At 31.7% G+C, this 21,336-nt stretch overlaps 1 protein-coding gene and 1 long non-coding RNA gene across 3 annotated transcripts in view; one reads left to right on the forward strand and one right to left on the reverse strand.

Moving 5' to 3' along the window:
* Positions 1-4,987, forward strand: part of LOC118200770 (uncharacterized) — a 58,288-nt gene extending 53,301 nt beyond the window's left edge. For both annotated transcript variants that reach the window (XM_085809369.1, XM_035372738.2), the window contains exon 4: positions 4,660-4,987. In XM_085809369.1, the coding sequence (XP_085665495.1) occupies positions 4,660-4,663 (4 nt within the window). In that variant the 3' untranslated portion in view covers positions 4,664-4,987. The remainder of the gene's footprint in view (positions 1-4,659) is intronic.
* LOC146992695 (uncharacterized) overlaps positions 1-21,047 on the reverse strand; it is a 165,894-nt gene extending 144,847 nt beyond the window's left edge. The window contains exon 1 of the long non-coding RNA XR_015039071.1: positions 20,913-21,047. This is a non-coding gene — a long non-coding RNA (uncharacterized LOC146992695). The remainder of the gene's footprint in view (positions 1-20,912) is intronic.
* Between the last annotated feature and the right edge of the window lie 289 nt (positions 21,048-21,336).

Here is a 21,336-nt window from a genome sequence, read left to right on the forward strand (position 1 = left end):
GCATGTGGTAAAAACGTTTATCCCTCCCGCATACATTCCCTATCCGAGAAATGCTGTAGTTAATATTAACCGTGAACATGCTTTAAAATTCTCTTTCAACTTTCTTCATTTTCGTAATTTGATTTCAGAAATATATATGTCTTATCGTAATCTTACTTTACCCTTTCTTTTTCTTGGAATGATAAACATATTTCTTCCAGACACTGCATATTTTCTGTTTTGACTATTTTCAGCAATTTTTAATTTAAATAATGATAACGTAGACTTTCATTAAATTTTACTTCAAACTTTATTAATATTTTAATTTGTAGTAGTATTATTCAAGGAAGCGAAAAAGTGTAAAAAGTGCATTATAAATGCCAGAAGATAAGATGAGACAGGAACTTTGAAACAGTTCCGTGTAAAATTAAAAATTGATTAAATTCTAATAGATGCATTGGCTAATTAATTCCTGTTTTACTTCTGTAATATTTCTGCGTGTAATTTTCTTCTGAGTATATGATAAAGTTCATATACATAAGTACATGTGTCTGTGTTTACATGCACGTAATCTAATTTATAATTTTATTCTATATTTTAAATTCCGTTAATTATTTTTATTTAGGATATCTTTCGTGACTATGCATCAAACCTAGAAAACTTACTTTTTAGATATCTGAAAAGATACCCCTTTCTAATTAAAGCCTTAGTTTCTGTTTTTGAACTGAGTTATTGTACATTATATGACTCTTGATAAGATCCATTACACATGCAGGTTCATGCAACTTTCAGGAAAGGTATTTTTAATTTTTCGTCTATTCCTGTTCATCAATTATTTCTTCTATAAGCAATAGTAGCAATGCTGTAATAACATTTTCTAGGAGAAGTTTAGAAATTACTCAGAAATCAACAGAACTTGGAACAATCATTTTGACTGCGAAACTAATTAATTGTTTTATTTCTTATGACACAAGGAACTCCCCTATGACACGAAAGAAACTAAGTATACTACGTGCAGAAAGAGAAATGTTTATTTTAATTTTAACTCCGTAATGTAAGTAAAATTTCGCAAGCATAGCCTACACCATTTTCTGTTAACTTCATTATTTAATTTTCACGAAATTACCAAAACTGCTAGTTTGGCCTTTAAAAAGAACATCATTCAGAAATATTTCCTTCGTTGTTTGAATGAATGTTTTTGTTAAATTGCTTTTCCTATTACGTATTTTTTATACTGTATGACAGAATAATCTATAAGACTTTTTCATTCATTTAACTTTAGTTACATTTAGTTTTTGTTTAGTTAATTAGTTTTAGTATTATGTTACTTTAGTTACATTTAGTTAATTAGTTCTAGTATGTAATCCTTTATTTCAGTCATTCTTATATTTGCATAAATTTGAAGACTAGAGTATACATTGAAACTTTTATTTCATTTATTTCTAGTTTCATTAGGTATTAATATTAATCATTAAAATAAACGTATCAGTATTAAATAATAATCATTCAAATCAAAGGATTAGCTTAAAACTTAGAATATTCCACAATTTTGAGTAATTTATTTTACGGCACTAAAGCTATGTCAGTTATTATGGTAATTGTGAAGGAACTTTTATCTTACTTTTAAACAAGTTTTTTATGCCTGTCTTAACAAGTTAATTTATAAATCATTTACCTGTAAATCGGCAAGATTAAATCAGACTATTTCATTCTTAAATATTAATACATAGAAAAGTGACTGCTAAGTATTACTGAAAGACTCCAAACAGACAGGCAGTGGCATGACTAATTTTTTAGACTAATATTTTGTACTCGATATCTCTGATATCTTAGCTCAGACAGTTCTGTACTCACATGTAGGTTACAGAAAATGTCAGACAGGTATCTGTAGGCTTATCAACAGTCATGTCAAACTCTCTTTTCATCCAAGAACAGAAGCACAGTAGTTAGCTTCTAATTTCAGTTTTTCAATGTAATTTGGAATCGACTGATGCACATTATATTCTTTTGTCGTCAATTTTAATCTTCATCAATTTAAACTTCACTTTAAAAGTCAATTTCATCCCGCCTAGGTCAATAATGTGAAAAAAAAATCTCGAATTTTTTTTTTTCCTTTTACTCTGATATTTAAAAATGAATGAATGTTTTTTCCAATTCATTTATACTTTTAGTTTCTTCTTGTTTATAGTCACTCTGCATTAGCAAAAGTTATTGCAACAGCAGATTTTTATCCAACTCAAATAAATACATTTGACGGTAATTTTTGCCAACCAAAAATTCAGACGTCTGTAAACCGCAAAGAATGTTTACACAAATATTTTACAAAATGTATTTTTTGTTATACGCAGTCTGCCTAAATCTGCTTTCCAATACATCACGGCAATAAACATTGCGTGCATTCAAGCAGCATTCCGCCAATTTAAAATCTACGTTCAATTTACGTTTTTATTTTTATCGATTTATTTCTCATCTTTAGCAGCGAAACTATTTTTTAAATCCCAGATTTTCTGAAGGTAAAACAAAGCAGATATTTCTGATACCGCCGTTTCGCCGATTATGCTACTTTTTTCCCTGAAACCGTATTTTCTATTCAGTGAGTTCAAGACGTTTTCATGCGCTTTATTGATATTGTATTTCACTAACTATGGGATATATAAGTTTAAAAAGGTACTCTTTTAAGTTTAATGAAATATTAAATAGGATTTATAACGCTTAATAGTTCAATTTAGCTTTTGTCAGATCTGAACGAGGTTTTCCCTACTGCTTACATACTTACATTTAATGGTGAAAGAATAAACATAATTTCATCTGCCTATACCGTTCTTTTGTACCAAATTTACAATCGCTCATTGCTTTCAGTATTGCTCCAAACAATGGAGTTGACTAGCATTTTGGATTACAGACAAACCCTAAAGTTTATTTTATTTTTTCAATTTAGTTTAATTTTTTAGCGTTTCTAGTTAGATCTATAACTGTCAAACAATAGTACTGAAATAGGTTGCCAAAATTATAATATTTTATCCTAAATGCATTCTTTTGAAACCTATGAATAAGATTTATTTGTACGACAAAATTGTTATCACGATCTTGTTTCTCAATGAAAAGGAAACTTGGGAAGCCCAGGAGAATTTCAAGACATTATTTCATTCACAAAAGACTCAAGACCCGAATTAAAAGTGATTTTATTCAAGAATTTAATTAAAAAAGACTAAATATTAAAATGTTGTCCACCATTTCTGTGAGTACGAATTTCTCTTCATATGACAGATACGTTCCAGAGTATTTTATAGTTAATTTCAAGGCATGTTTTATTTCCCTAAGCGGCAACAGAAATCTAAATTACGTCTTTTAAATTTCCACCTAACATAGAACTAAAAGATTCTCAAACTCGTCATTTCGAATAACAAGTTGACGGGGTTTAAACTTACAGGCATAAATTGGGAGCCATTCACAAAGGAGTTCTCTTGGAATTGGAAAATCATTTAAACTGAATTCCAGGCAATATTCGTGTGCTTTGAAGAATCTGTTTCGAATAGTTTTTCACAAATTTCATTTAAAGTAGTTTGTTACGATAGACTGCGCTGATTTCATGCAGAATATAGAGGATTTTGAGATAGATTTTCACGAGTATATCTTAAACGTAAAATAATTTTAAAATAGTTCATTATAAACATGCAGCCCTTGTATTAAAAAAACTTATAGAAAAGTAAATTGCATTACTTTTCTTAATTAAAGAATTAAACCTTGATTAAATGCTTGATTAAAACGGAATACTGAAAATCCTTCATTTTAGGGGAGTAAAGGCGAAAGCTCAGAATCAAGTAAATTTAGTAATTTTAAGCGATCATTTTTGTTTGCATTTACTGGAGCTAAAATTAGAAACTTATCTTCGAATGGTAATAAAATATTTCCATTTTTTAACTATCACTGTTGTATTTCCTAATCATTTATTTCAATTTAATGATTCTTTTCTAAATACACAACCATCAATGTAGCACTGAAAATGTCACACTTGAAAGAGCAGTTCAAAAATTGATAGAAATGCAAGTGGACATCACAGTTCGCAAAAACAATGCCTACTGTCGCATGCAATTTACTCACCCAGATCGAAAGGCGACGAAGCTCTAGGAATGCTTATAAAAAGCTTATATTTAATATGACGTGAGGTTATTCATAAAAAGTGTAAAACGAAAACATTTTTGGAAATAATTTTCCTTTGTAAGATTCTTTAGCCTTTCTAAAGTAAGAATTCTCTTCAACGGAAATGTTTCTTTTCTTATGAATTTGAAATTTTCACTTGGTTCTCAAAACATATCTAAACGTTTCTGTTTGAAGCTGTTTGCTAGAGTAATTGTAAATTTTACTCAGCCCTCTCGATTTCTTGAAGATAAAATTATCAAAAACAAAATGGGGGAATATACAAAGAGATACGGTAATCTTAATTTCAGTAAAGTTTACTGAATTGGAGAATCCAGGTTCCAAGAAATAGTTGAATTCATAATATTTAATTAGCTATAATTTATGGAAAAGTGATTATTTGATTCACACAAGTTACACTTTATTAGGTAAACACTAGATGGCTTTAAATTATCTTTTGATTTAAGTGTGAAAAGCTTATAAATGAATGGCATTTTAAAATTATTCTTATTTTTTATGTAACTCATTCTTAATTTCTTCCAGATGAAAAAGAATTTGCTTCTGTTGCGGGTGAGAACCATCTGGAAACGCTTCATATTCAGACTCAAGTTATGGATTTATAGAAAGAAGAACCATGGGGAAAAAAAAAGCCAAAACTTAAAACTGCTAAAAAGATCTTTCCAGAATATATATTACTCTAAGTTATATTTGACAACAAAGCCGATATTAATAAATAATTTATTTATAATATTTTGTAATATAAAAACTTATTATGTAATTTGGAATCCGTGAAAACTATTCTGATTTTAACTTGTTTTTCATTTCGTGTGAACAATAAATGTTTACAGAATTGAGCAATAAACTATGTTGGATTACATTTTGTTTTCTTTCATCCGTAGCTTTTTTTCCCTCCAATGAAGATCCAGGTTTCTACAGCATACGTTTCTGAACTATTAGGCACGTTTATGGAAACCCGGATTCGATCTTCAAATGTTTTAGGACGAAATAATGGAATTCAATGTACCATCAAGTCAAGCGAGGTTTACAAAAGAATCAAAATTATTCAAGGTTTTTCATAAGTGTATCTAAATTTTCACCACCACAGTAAGAATTATGAATTCGATTTGAATTCAAATAGCATTTTAGTTTACTTTTGACTAAAGCTTTGAATATTTTGAAAATACTTTTGAATCGAGTCTCTAAAAGTTGCTAAGGCATGACATCTTGGAATATAAGCTTCTGTTTCTCAAGATTGTGCCGAGACAAAGGTGAGGCGAGCGAGGCGCACACATTGGGGACATAGGGCTAAATTGCGTGCAAAAAATAAGAAATGAATGTACTTTTCTGTTAGCAGGTCTTCATTTAATGCTAAATATAGATTAGCATTAAACTTTGATGCGAAATCTAACTAGATGGCGACAATCCTAACAATGCGAAAATCTTCATGAAAAGAGTGACTATTTCATTAAATCTAGAGTAAATACAAAAAATAAAGACAAATAAAACAATTAAAAATAGATTTTACTAGATTAATTTCGGGTTCTAGGTGGTTATAAAACTATCGACTTCATTTAAAATTGCCTTAAACATTTGCTTTTTTCTATGCAAATGCAGCCACATAAATTGAATGAGACATGAATTAAGATGGTAGCGGCCATTGACGCGCTGATGTATATTTTGCCATTCTGCGCATAGCATCCCCTACCAAGATCAATAAAGCTGTATTTGCGGTTCATTTACAGATGTTCATATCGAGTAGCTGCAAATTCATCCGCTCAAGCAACTGAAAATCTAGAAGAGAAAACTCCTGGACTGACGTAGTACATTCTTCTCGTTTATTCGCAACGACGTCATTGCACAGCTATTCATGAACCAATATAAACAGGCTTACCAGAGTGGGAGCTTTGCCGCTCATACGATATAGTGATTAGAGGAGCCTACTGCGGTATCGAAGGGCCCGGGTCCGAAACTCGTAGTTGACATGGTTGTAACTGTCCGTCCTTTCATAGGAGGCAACGGTGGCCGCCTATTAGGAGCCTCCATAATAATTTTCTTCCTCTTCACCACTTCTGGCCTTAGAAGTAGTCAGTGCTGAATAGATTAGTGCTCGCCATTCGATAAAAAAATAAGTAAAATAAATTTTTTAAAAAATGGTTTGGTGTTTTGGCGCACATTTGGCGACTAGTGCTTAGTTAACAGAAAGTGCCGAACTAATGGTTGACAGAAAATAATCTTTAACAAATAAAAATAATTTACCATGAATTTATTTATATAATGTGTTCACAAACAGTTTTCGTAGCTGAAGTCAGCTTTTATGTACACTGCTCAAAAAAAAAAAAAAAAAAAAAAAAAAAAAAAAAAAAAAATGGGACAGTGCTATATCTCCCGTTCTATTGGGCCGATTGACAAAACTCAAACTGCGTTTTTCATGTCTCGAAAGCGCGACTTAGGATATATATTAGATTTATATATAGCACTATTCTAACATAGGTATTTTGACACAAAATCGGACTTTTTCTGAAATAACATACCAATTTTTTTACATATTTCGATTCTACGACTCAAATTATGCCAGAATACCAAGTTTTGTAAAAATCGTACGAATAGTTTTTAAAATATTAGCTCTCAAAATTTTAGCTCCTCAATGTTAATTGAATTTGGCAAATATTTATTAATATCTCTTTTTTTATTAAACTTTTTTGATTTTTTCTCTCACATTTCGAAATTTTGGTTCATTCCAAATAAAATTTACCCATTTTTTGCGTTTTATTTTTTAAATTTTTATTTTTAAATAATTTCTATAGATTTTTTGAAAAAAATTTTGAATTATAACCTATAAAATTTTTACCATCATCTTAAAGTAGGTGTATTTTTAAGCATATCTGCAAAAAATTAGACTTTTTTATTCAAAATTTTCTAAAATATACACGAATTTACATAATTTCGCGTTTTGAAATTTGGCACCTTTTTTTTGAGCGATAATAACGCCAAATGTGGTCTATGGATTTTTGTTACACTGAATTGCCACAGCTATTTTTAACCTTAAACTTCAAGTAAAATTTTACGAAGAATTAATTATATGACATTTTTTCCCTCAATGATGCGTAATAAATATTTATTAATACTATATGAAAGGCTATTTTTTAAATTATAGATGATATTATTCAAATTTTTAATTATCTTTTTAAATTTCTCTCGTATCTTTTCTTTTTTTAAAAAAATTAAGAGTAAGTTTTTGTAAGAGTAAATTTTTACCTTCGGCGTTTTATCGTCTGCTACTTTACTTCGTTTAAATCGAATTGTCTAAAACTGAGAATTTTCGTTTGATATTTATTTGAATTTTATGACATTAACTGCATAATATATTTCTAAACAAACTGTTGCTTTTGAAGTGGCTGAAAGAGCGGCTGATATTATCATCCATATTTTTAAAGCACAATATATTTTTATAGAAACATAATATTTAGAATAATCATTTTTTATAAAAGTCAAATTATGATATAAACATACAACCCTCTAGAGAATGAATTAATGGAAGTTCAATGGTTATGTAGAAATGATCTGCAGTTACTTAATGGCTGGATAAGTGAGCAGATTCTGTGGACAAGTAAGAATAATTATATAAACGACACCCAACATTCTGGATTCAATAAACAACGAGGATACGATGTTTACTAAATGAATTTAAGAAGTTTTAAAACATAAAAAAATCAACTCATTTTTTTTCCTAAAATGTATTTTTGTGCGTAGCGTATTTTCATTATACCCTTAAAATTCTAATTTAGAATGTAATTGTCAAGAACTGAATCCTAATCATCAGTAATATAATAAGTAATTATTACGGTTATTAATAAATCCTTCTTATAAAGTAATTGCAAATATTTCAAAAAACTTTCTGTCTGAATGCAAACATTTTTCTATGCAAATATTTTTAATTTTATATTAATCAAGATTGCACACCATATTACTTATTTCCACTTCAATTCTTACCGTCAGTTCTAGTAGAATTTACAAATCAATTATATTTAATTAAGGATTGGATTGGATTATTTAATTATGGCAAAGCACATGAGGGCTATCTGCCTAAAGGGAGGGATGCCTTCGTGGAGGACTTTCTAAGGGAAACTGGCTCGTATACACGTTACACATGGGGAAACCACGAAACCGCCCATGCGGCCAGCCCGTTCGCGGGATTCGAACCTCGGACTGAACTACCAGTGTTCAGCGTCTTTACCGCTCGGCCGTTGGTGGGCTATTTAATTAAGGAATGACCATCTAAGTTAAGAAGTTAAGAAACAGCGTACCGTAACAACATTTCAATTATTGGCGCCGTATCTTTCATGTTACTCCCGATTGGCTAGCTACATGATTTTTAATGAGTATTCGGATTTTACTAGTAACTTCACTTGGAAATCGCGCTTAAACTAGGTTAGTTGGTTATTGGAACATAGAAAGAACATGGGAGCTATTTGATTAAGATGCTTTCATAGAGAATCTTTGTAAAGAGAACCTAAAAAACTACGAAAACCAACCATGCAGCCTGGGTTAGACTGAGCAGCAAACAATTAGTATTTAACAATCTTTTTTTTTTTTTTTTTCCAAATGCTAGGCAACTGATGAGGCTCCAATTTAATATTTTATTTGTAAATATTTAAAATATTGTTGTATTCTTAGACACAAAAAGCAGAATTTAAGTTTTGTTAACTCGTTAGTAAACTACCAAGCCGCAGTGCAAATGAATATTCAATTTCTTTGGCAATAATTGCATTCACTTAACATTCTTGGAATATGAGCTAAAGAAGGAACGTTCTCGGAAGATTAAAGAAGTGTTTAAATCCAGTGATATTAGGTTTGTCTTACAAGCTCAGGATCAAAACGATTCTGCAATTGCCCGAGTAGTTGACTTGTAAATGGATGTGAATTAAGCAGATGACTTTTAATCTTACGTTATTCAGCCAGAAAACGTATTCCAAATGTTTTGTATTGCATGACAATGCATCTTTTCATTATTCAATAACCAGTCGGAGAACCGCTTGTGTTCCGAAAATAAGTATGTGTACTCAATCGTCCTGCATGTTCTTCAAATTTGTCTTCTTGTGATTTTTTTTCTTTCCCAAAAACTAAAGTTGCCTCTCAAAGGAAAGTTTTTTGACATTGAAGAGACAAAAGGAGTATGACATCTACTTTTAGAGGCATGTCAAAACAGATCTCTACAAACCTTCTCTTCCATTACATGTTGTGCAGTCAGACAAAAAGTTACATGAGCGTAAATTCTATAATCTATTTTTATTACACTTTGATTACTTTATTAACATACAGTGAATATATACTAAATCTTTTACTTTAGCTTAAGTAATTCGGAATTTTTGACGGAATTGTTGTCGGAACTAGGACTTAGAAGATAAGTCAAATTAAATATTTCGATAACCCAATAAATTCAAGTTCGAAATTCCAATATTTTATTTTCGGAGGGAGGGGAAATGTTTTCAGTTTTGGTCCATTATACTAAGTATATTTGCTTCGATTTTTTATTTTTCCATAAAAGCGAAAATTTTGCGCATGGTATACATATAACGCATAGCTTCAAATTAAAATTTAATAATATACAGAGTGGTTATAATTAAAGATCCACATTGAAACGGTCATAAAAGGAAAACTACTGGATCAAATGTTATCAAACTTGGAAATCATGTAAAGGAGGTCATGGGAATTTATTTTCCGCGAAAAAAAGGAAGTTCGAAACCTCACCACCAGGGGGGAAATGGCGCTGTATGCAATATTGTTAAACGAAATATGGGTCGGAATCTAACTTAACCTTTTGTTAAACGGGTTTAATATGTTGTATACCCTTGAGAAACTTTGAAGTAGGCAAATTATCATTTAAAGACGTTAAATTCGATAAATGTCGAGTGCGCCATCCCTGTAAGTGAGAATTTCGTCCGTGAAAACCACGAATTAGCGATTAGAAAATGTGAGATAGCAAATCACTCTCACAAGCGTGTACAATCTGGAAATCGTTTTCTTACAGATCGCTAATTTGTAATTTTTTAAGCCTGAATTCGGCACTAAAACATGAAGATACTGATTCAAAACGCTTTTAATCGATTTGGGCCAAAGAAATCTCTCATGTTATCTATCTAGTTCCATTGCATTCTTCTACTGCATTCGATTACATAACAGTCATTTCTCACCGTTTACTGTTGAATGACAGCTAGTTTTATAACTGAACCATTTTTTTCTGAAGAGCAGTCGACAGCTGGACCATTGCGATTGCAGCTCACTTAGAGCCAATATTAAAATGTTTCGTGATACATGAACTGCAGTAACGTGGCATTTTAGATACTACGATTTTTATGCAGGGCTGGGCACCACCTCAAGAGTGTCGCATAGTTACTTAGGCAACATTTCACGAATGAACGTCTTATAGGCCAACACTTCCCCTCTTCCCACCAGACCTCAACCTCTGTGACTTTTGTCTATGAGGTTATCTCAAAAGCACTGTTTATGGTGATAATCTAAACAATTTGGCAGAAATGAAAAATGTGATACACTGATAACATTCCTCCTGATATGCTATGTGTAACGTGTATACGAGCCAGTTCCCCTTAAAAAGTCCTCCACGAAGGCATCCCTCCCTTAAGGCAGATAGCCCTCGAGTGCTTTGCCGTAATCTAATAAACCAAACCAAAACCAAACCTGATATGCTAAGAGCTGCTGTTGAGAATGCAGTAACATGATTTAACTTGCTTTCGGAAAATGCTGGACGCTACATTGAACATGCTTTGTAACACGTTTCGGAAAATATTAAACACATTTTAAACAGATGTTTTCGTGTCTTATTTCATTTAACAATATTGTATACAGCGCCATTTTTCCCCTGATGATGAGTTTTTGAACTCTTTTTTTTTCCGCCGAAAATAAATTCTCATAACCATTACACGATTCCCAAGTTTGATAACATTTGGTCCGGTAGTTTTCCTTTTATGACCATTTCAAATTGGAACTTTAATAATAACCACCATGTAAAATAAGCTTTAAATGTATGACAGTTTGGTTCAAGTCCCAACTTTAAAAAATATATATATAAATATAAATTTTTATATTAATTCTCTTAGAAAGCATGTTTTAAGAAGCTAATTTTTCTCTCGCGTTATAGATTGTATAAAAAAACATGATCTTTAATATGATTTAGATTGTTTCAGCCGATATAAGAATCGGGTTACTCTGTGGTATAGAATAAACCCTGCTGGACTGTTTTATTTCTTTGTCATTTAGCAAAAATATTTTAATTAAAATATTTATCCTTTGGACTTCGCTTTAAACTTTATTTATAGCTAAAATGACTAGAAAATGAAAAGCTGTCTTTAGCTGAAACGCAATTCATATAATTGATATTTTAAAAAATTGACAAGAATGCAAAATGTATGGAAGTCTAGCAGTCGAAAAATCTTAATTTTCTTGTGTGAGCACTGAAAATAACTGTAGAAGGAAAGAAGAAAATTAGGGAGAAAAGTAAGCAAAAATTTGCAGGGAAATTTGGCTGTCAGACGTACCAAGATGTTCAAAAAGTTGGACGCTTTCGAATATACTTTCAGGATACTTCAAAGAATTTAGGTGTTCAAAGAGAAAACACTTGGACGAGTACACCAGCAAATACCATCAATTGAGCTTGTGTTAACAGAAAAGACAAAACGATATCATTGCAGATTAAAGTGAAGAGCGACTGGTTTTAAACTATATGATTGTGTAAATTACGTTATAGAACATCATATCGTATCATAAATGGTGAATCCCATGATTTCCTCAGTCGAATTATTTGAAGATTCAGGAGTTTATCCAGTGATGTATGTGGATGTCACTTAAAGATGTTTTTTTCCCTTCCTGATGAAACAGCGGCCGAGCGGTAAAGTCGCTGAACACTGGTAGTTCGGTCCGAGGTTCGAATCTCGCGAACGGGCTGGCTGCATGGGCGTTTTCGTGGTTTTCCCCATGTGTAACGTGTATGCGAGCCAGTTTCCCTTAGAAAGTCCTCCAGGAAGTCATCCCTCCCCTTAGGCAGATAGCCGTAGTGTGCTTTGTCATAATAAAATAAACCAAAACCTTTTGACGAAACCAGTCTTTCCTTTCATCTCATACCTTCAAAATGTGTAGTCTCTAAAGACTGATAAAGGCTCTGACGAAATACTTCGTGAAGAACTTTCTAAGGGAAACCAGCTGTCATACGCGGTACACATGAGAAAATCCACGAAAACGCCCATGCAACCAGCCCGTTTACCGGGGTTCGAACCCCGGATTGAACTACCAGTGTTCAGCAACTTTACCGCTCGGCCGTTTGTGGGCCTTTATGAAATGGAAGGCGATAACTTTATTTAAACTGATTGTCAGAAATACCAAAATGTTTCGAAAAGTTGGATACTTTTCAATATACTTTCAGAATGCTTAAAGAAAAAGAAAAGAAAAATAAATTTTTTCGTAAAATTTAGTATTCGTATTTTTTTTAATTTAAAACTTTTCAATCTTATGATATTTGATTCTTGCGATTTCAAAAATAAAATATTTGACTAAAATATGAATAACATTTTAAGAAACCAAATGTAGGATAAAATTGTGTAAAGCAATGGGCACAATGATAAAACTGTTTAAAGCAGTGTATGCAAGTCATCCTAAGTTAAAATATCGGTTATACATCTCTCTTATTTATATATATTTTTTCTGAACGGAACATTGAAAGGAGTGTAAAACTGTGCTTTACTGTATTTTCTCTTTTAATATAGTATGCAGTTTTCAAACGCATCGTAGTCTGGGTTACAAAGTATTCTTCCGAAAGAAACGCAGTTCAAATAAATAAAATCAAATTCTGGAAAATTGATACTAATAAATATATTTAAAATGCTCAGTTCGAAGGAATAAATAGAAAATTTTAAAACAATTATCTGAAGAGACAATGCAACACAAACAATTAAAATAAAAGTATAAAAATTTAAAAGTGACCTAAAATAATAACTATGACGAAAAATATATATAAAGAAAACTATTTGAAAAAAAAAAAATAATAAACGCTGCACACCTTTATTTACGCAGTTCGAATAGGTAAATAGAAATTTTTAAAACAGTTATTCGAAAGAAAAAAAAAAGTGCAACTTAAACAATTAAAATGAAATTCGAAAAAGAAAAAATTACTTAAAATAATAAGTTATAATTAAAAATATAATATAAAGAATATTATTTGGAAAAAAGGAACGATGGTGACTTTTTTTCCTCTCAGGGAAAGGAAACTAGGTTGCCATATATTAAGAAGTTCGTCAAGTAAAGTATTCTTGGCGCAAACTGACAAAAAAATGCCAACATAAATTTGTGAATTTCTCCGTAAATTTCGCTCCAAATTTTACAAAATTTCATATTTAGGCGTAATTTGAATCGTAGAATCGAAATATGTAAAAAAATTGGTATGTTATTTCAGAAAAAGTCCGATTTTGTGTCAAAATACCTATGTTAGAATAGTGCTATATATAAATCTAATATATATCCTAAGTCGCGCTTTCGAGACATGAAGAACGCAATTTGAATTTTGTCAATCGGCCGAGTAGATCGGGAGATATAGGTCTGTCCCATTTTTTTTTTTTTTTTTTTTGAGCAGTTTACATGTATAATGTGTGTATAAAAAAGAGATGAAATACATCGAATGAATATCAGCTATAACTATCTGAAAAGAAGGATACAAATGTAAAACCACCTGAAACAAAAACTTGGAAAACAGAAGTGAAATAAAAGTAAATTATTATAAAAATAAAACAATAATTATTAAATAATAAATAATAAATAATAAATGGTAGTTGAAAGTTCTTTGATCTTTATCAAGAAACAGCTAAAAGAATTAGCAACAGAGCCATGTTTGTAAATTATTTTTCACAAATGTTTGATCTCTGTACGACAAAAATTGGCTGAGAAATTTCATTTTTAAGTTGAAGATCATGTTCAGGCATCGTGTAAAAATTGAAGAGAGGAGGCCTCACTTACTTCATATATTCACAGAATCTTACAGAGTTCCTGCTCTGCAAAATAGTGGTAGACGTCAGCACCCCCATAGCCAACTTGTGACAATAAACGTAAATTAGAAATGACAAATATTTCTAGTTCAATTAATGTTTTCATGTTTATTACATCATGATTCTACAGTAATAAAACTGAATGGGAATATGAATAATGTATTTTTTAACGTTTGAAAACTTATAAATTACATTGATGAATTTTTTTTTTTGCCATACCATACAGTCAGTGGTCTCAAACTCAAAATGCACGCGTGCCAAATGCACGATATGAAAGCAGCTGACTGGTCGCAATAATAATAATAATAATAATAAAAAAAAAAAAAAAAAAAAAAAGAAAGAAAAAGAAAAGAAAAAAAAAAAGGCTAAGGGGGGAATTTTAAAAATATTTGTTTTTTTAACATAAACAACATTTGTAACTACATGTTTCTCAAAACATACACATAAAAATAACGTTGTCTGAAATTTAAATTCGGTGTTTGTTAAGAAATTTCTATTAGTCACAATTTATAATCAAACGCATTCACAGCTAAATAGTGAAATTTTCAGACTGACATTTATTAAAATAATTGTAATGTATTGAATTAACCACTAAATAACTTACTTTAAATTAAACTAAAATATACGAAAACTACCCAAGAGGTACAAAACTCGAGAACAAATAATGACAACTTCTTCTCTTTCTTTTATTTATTACATTTTTCTTACTACATTTGCGTACAGAAAACATAATATTTGTGTGTAAATAGTAATTATAAACTTCTTCGTTTCTTGTTACACCTTTCAGCTACAACACCTGATAGTATTTCGATTTTCATAAATTTTATAATATTGGAGGAAAATTAGCAGAAAAATATCTTAATTAATTAGTAGGAAAATTAGTAGAAAATATCTACAATACGTGATGTATTGTAGATACTCATCGGCAATCTGGATCTTTTCGTAGATTTATTAATATTCAACTACGAAAAAAAGTATTCACATGTGTGAATGTACTCTGAAACAAAACGATTATTGCGAAAATTTGTAATTGTGACGGTATTAATCTTTTCACAAGTGCTAATAAAATTAATCAAATTTGTATCTTCAAACCTTTGAATAAGATTTATATCACGGTGTAAATTAATTAGCTTATTTTCTAGATTTTGAGGAGACTTATTCAAGTTCGTTTTTGGTAACGAAAATAATGTAAAATTAGACTCCAAACCACTAAAATCTTAAATTTTTAGTCAAACGTTTGGTCCGCAGGCCGCCAGTTTGAGACCACTGATATACGTAACAAAAGCATTAATTAAAGAATATTACATTTATGATATCATAAATGAATATTACTTAGTGGTATTAAAAAAGAAAAAATCAGCCCAATTCTATTTTAATTTATTTTTAATACAGTGGTATTAAAAAGGAAAAAATCAGCCCCATACTATTTTAATTTATTTTTAATACAGTGGTATTAAAAGGAAAAAAAATCAGCCACATACTATTTTAATTTATTTTTAATACAGTGGTATTAAAAAGGAAAAATCAGCCCCATACTATTTTAAATTATTTTTAATACACCTCTTGAGAAACTCCAGAAATATCTGAAAAAATCCCAGATTTTGTTATTAAATACCTCGGTCAATTTTAGTCGTACGGAAATCAAACTATTTTATTTTTTATACTGAATATAAACTCTTGCTGAATATAAATATAGGGACCGGAAATTTTATTAAGATTCTTCGAAGTTAGATTTCTAATTTTTTAAAAGTAGTAGTTTTTTAAATTCAGAGGTTCCAATATATGTATATATTTAATCACTTAAAAACATTCTGTGACTAGAAGTATAAACACGATGTATATTTGTATAATTATTTGTGTATAAATTCTAAGAAGGGAACTCAAAGGAATTCGGTGTTATAAACAATTCTCAATGAATCAATAACATACGAATTATTAATATTAATTTATCCTCGGAAGTCTTGTACTTCCACAGTTACTTTAATTTGAATTCTGCAATTCTAACTGAGATTAAGAAATAGCAGAAAGAGAGAAAAAAGAACACGATCGATATTCAGTTACATTCGAGATGAAAAACCAGCCCAACTCGAGATTTCCTTCAGAAGGAAAAACAAATATGGATTTCAAACAGGCTTCTTTATACAAGAAGCTACTCCATAATTTTTCACCTTTAAAGGCAATAAAATGTATCTAATTTCTACAAATTAATCACCATAATCAGTCCCTGGAATATAACATCTGAAATATCTTTACTTACTTATCAAGCTCAGCATTGATGCGAACTCATCACTTTGTATTAATGATAAATGCCCTTTTTTCTTACCACAATGTAAGTACTTATTTCCCACCATAACTTTTTAATTTAAGGTATTAATTGTTAGCTAGAAATACCCAGTAAAAATAAATTTCGAGAAATTAAGATCCAGCAAAATAATAATTTTCTCCTGAAAAAATGGAATCCCGAATTTTCGGAAAAAGATAATCACTACATTCTAATAAGTGACCATTCTTCTTCCAAGAAGACACTATATCTCAAACTATGGATTTAAGCATGTTAAAACATTATGTAGTACCTTTGGTAGGCAACTCACTAATCCTAACAGCATACTGTTGTAACTTTATCGAAAGTTACTTCTTTCACGCAGGCCCACCAGCGGCCGAGCGGTAAAATCGCTGAACGCTGGTAGTTCGGTCTGAGGTTCGAATCCCGAGAACGGACTTGCTGCATGAGTGTTTCATGGTTTTCCCCATGTGTAACGTGTATACAAGCCAATTTCCCTTTGAAAGTCCTCCACGAACGCGTCTCTTCCCTTAGGCAGATAGCCCTAGTGTGCTTTGCCATAATTAAATACACACCACCCTTCTTTCACGCCTCGGGTTTTCAATCAAACTCTTTTGTGGGAAATGATACAGAAAAGTCGGAGGCTTTTCTCTCCCTCTTCTCATAATATCTTCCAAAAATTCGCTGCTCAGTATTAAGTCAAACTGACTGGCTTACTGTGGTTTTGAGGAGGTCTTTTGCATATACCATCCATATCACTAAAAATAAATACTCGTAATTGTAAAGGAGAAGAAACAAAAGATCACGAGGGAAATATATAGCATGCTAATAATATGAATATTCAAATAAGCATATACAGGGTGATCCAAAAGTTGCACACATGAAATTTTCAAAAAGTGAGGAAGTTCAAAAATGGAAGTTAACAACAAATTGCTTCAATGCTTGGCACCCCCTATACTGTTACAAGTAATATATCATTTGATATTTTAGTTGTATACTGTTAGTTTTAAAAGACGCTTGTTTGGTACAGGATTTTGGTGAGTTTTCGCAAGCAAAACGAATTTTTATGACTCAGCATTACTTCAAAACGCGTTCTTGTGGAAATTTTGTTGATGTGCTTAAAGAGACATTCCCAAATGTTCGTGAACCTAACAAGACTACGATTTTGCCCTTGGTAACCTGACTTCAAGAAATTACAAGAGTAATTATGTTAGTTAGTTAACTCTGACCTTGTTAGAGTTTACCATTTTACAGTTCCAACAAAGTGGAGAGAGATGGCATAGCAATCAAATTTATGCTTTGCGAAATGATGCTCAATCATAAAATTTCGTTATGCTTAGAAAAATTCATCTCCACCTCTGCACATAACAAAAGATTTCTATGGATAGTAGTTTTAGGAGTTATGTCAAGACGTATATTGCTTGTAACAGTGCATGATAATTAGTCATAAATATCCATTTTAGAATTTCCACAATTTTTAAAAGTTTAATATGCTTTGTTAACATCCGGCCCCTATGATATTAAGCATAAATCCATTTGCAATCGAACAGTAGTCTTAATAATTTTATCAGTTCCGAGAACCTTAAAATGTTTTTGTTATTATAGTTGTTTCATCGTTGTTGAACAGTTGCCGTCCTCAGGAAAGCGAAAGATTTTGTTAATATATCAGTGTACTTTTCTTGGCATCCTAATCAATCTACAGACCGAAGACAATCAAAATTCCAAGAAAGGCTGCAGCTGGCTAAAGTTGTCTCGATTGCTTCTTTGACTTGATACAGCAGTTCCATACATAAGCCAAAGATCTCTTTTGTTAAGATACGATAAATCGAGTAATGAGGAGTACCGAGAGGTTGACGCTCGTAATTTAGACAAAAGAAGTGCTGTCAAAACCAGCCTCCCAAATTTTTCTTTCTTTGTAGTTTGTATGTGTCTTTTATGTTTGTTTGCACTTCTTTCGTTTGTAGTTTGCAGTTAGTGGACTCAGAGCTTAATCTGCGCCAGAACCCTGATCCAGTACTTCTTAATTTTTGAGAAAAACCATAGTTTTAGCCAAACGCGCACCAAAACCCTAATTAAGAAGGCTCCAGCAGCTGTTTTGTGTTACTGAATCACAGTTTGAGAAAAAAAAATTGATCTCGAAAATTTTATTTCACAATAAATTTAAAATAAAAATCCTTTTCTGACTTCTGAATGCATGGCTTTCGTTCCCTGAGAAACAAACACTTGAACGGAGGGTGAGAATTTTATGGGAAGAAAAGCTTCCACTTCCAAAAGCTTATCCTACAGAAAGTGCAGTGAATTTATAACAGCGATTAAATTTTTCGTTCCAACGCTAGTGTTGTCCCGAGGTAAAGAGCATCTACAGACTTTTTGAAACGATGGAACTAGACAGGGGAACGAAAATTGTCACTTGTTGCTTTGTTCTCGGACTCGTAGGAATTAGTTTACCCCTGTCACTCCTATTTGACAGCTAGAATTATATTGGCAAAGAAGTGGGGCCAGTTTATGTTAGACTCTGCTTTCTTTGTTTTCATACCTACACATCTTCCGTTAAAGTTTCCTTCACAATCGGTTACTGCTTATAGCATTCTCTCTATTTTCCTTAGTGAAGTGTTAACCGTTTGAATTTTTTTTTTAATTGTAGAGCTGCAAAAGAATGCACTTTATTCTATCTTCTCTTGAAGTAACACTTTATACTTTAGGTGGCCAGAAAGTCCCTTTACATGTGCAGTTATTTATTGTAACTTTAATAACACTTACAGTTATTTGTCCAAAACGTCTGTATCACCACCATTGTACCTGCGTAGTCTGATACGCTTAAATGTCTTCTTTCTCATCTGCTTTAGCAGCTGTAGTGTCACATGCTGAAAGGCATCAAGCACACTTGCCCGCAGACAGTGGCGTAGCTAGGGTGGGGCAAGGGGGAACATCTGTCCCCAGGCGCCAAATTGATGCTACGAATTATTTTAATGAAATGTTTTCCATTGTTAGCGCACAGAAAGAGGCGCAAATTCTTCAGTTGTCCCCGGGCGCTGGAATCCTAGCTACGCCGCTGCTCGCAGAGCATCATTATCCACATACCGCTTCTTACTGACGTATGATTTGATGATCATCCTTTACAGGGAATTATCTGATGTCCTAAGGCTCGAACTTCCAGGCGGCCAAGGGTAAAGGCATGGTAAAACCAAAACACTTCCCGGGCGAAAAGCTTTCTTCTCCCACGTGATCAAAATCTGACCACTTGATGGCTCCTTACCGAATCATTCACGAAACCTATCCATCATATGTGACATGTTTTCGTTGTTGGGCTTCCGTTCATAATCTTCACACTTTTCACTAAGCGCGCCTCCAAAGTGAAGTCGCTGGTAGTATCTGTCATTGTTCTTCACCAAACACAGGAAGGCGAGAAATGAATTGGGGTCAACCGCAGGCTTTATTCTCCTCCCTGGGCAGTCGCATGGCAGTTAACAGCAATCACGTAGAAATTAACGTGAGAAGCACTGTTGCTATGTCAGTGACCAGGATAGAAGATTCAAATCTCAGCTATCTTATCATTTTACACTGTTACACGCATTTATTTCAGGTGTAAAGAATTATCTGGCCACATTGCACATTTAGGGTTTAAATTTAGCCTTAGCTCGGCTGAACTATTTCTTAGTTTTTGAAGGAAACTTTAATTCTAGCCTAAAACCCAAATATAAACAAGATCCAATATTTTGTTTTATTGTCTAACTATATATCATTTCTTTAATATGCTACTAAATTTTTATTTATTTATATTTTATTGAATTTTAATTTTACTGAATTCATTAATAGCAATTACTTTGTAGAGACATTAGGTATTTTTTTGAAGCAGGCAAGATGAAAAATTAGCAACCGCCTCCGCCGGGAATCGAACCACAGACCTCTGGAATACCGGCTCAACGTGCAGAACCACTACACCACGAAACACGCTAGGAAAGCAGGAGAAATACCTTATAACTTTATTATTTTAATTATTAAGTACTTTACTATTTCATTAGTTATTTTATTTATTCATTTTTGTTCCTCTTTGCAAAGGTCTTGTATACTAACTGCACTTCTAATTTTAAGACTTTAGCCCTTACATCTAAACATGCATGTACTGCTACGCAAAGAGACTAACGAATAATTCTTCTTTGTCGCGTCTTTCTAAATCTGATTGAATGCGGTTATGCTAATAAAAATAGATCTATTTCATGGCATTTTAGATAACAAGAGCAATAGCTATAAAAGCAAATTTTTTTTTAAAATTCTTCTAGATGTTAAGCTGATACATGATATTTAAAAATCCTTTCGAATTTTGATTTGAGGAAGTCTGTAAGAGTTGCAAGGAACCCTAGGGTTCCTCAGAACATAGTTCTAAAACCTGTACAGTGGAGGACTACTGTGAATAACTTTGAAGAAGTTATATTTAAGCTGAAATTTTTTAAAATTGAAATCACACTTACCAACTGATTCCTACAATTTTCATTGAATGAACGTCATAATAAAATTGTTCTTAAAAAATAAGAGATATACTATAATTTCAATCAAATTTAAGAGCAAGTTCCTTAATTATTACTATTGTTATAAATGAAGAAAGCAAGCAATCTCAACTACCTGAGCTTGATATTTAAAATTTTTCCTCCAGGAGCTTTCTAACTTACGTCTAGATGGCGCCACATACAATAAAAGTTACTTAAAATTGGCAAGTAACACATTTCGGTCATTTGTTGACATGATGATGAGAGAGATGTATTTTAATCTATACTTTTTATACGCGTATGTATAAATGGAAATTTTAGAGGGGAAATGATTTCTGCTTTACTGCGGTTTTTGACAGAAAAAGAGTTGGATTGCGAAAATGTAAACAGTCGGTAAAAAAAAGAATAT

The sequence above is a fragment of the Stegodyphus dumicola genome, chromosome X2, assembly GCF_044657685.1.
Source record: "Stegodyphus dumicola isolate Sdum_Otavi_A_Nest chromosome X2, ASM4465768v1".
NCBI lineage: Eukaryota > Metazoa > Arthropoda > Arachnida > Araneae > Eresidae > Stegodyphus > Stegodyphus dumicola.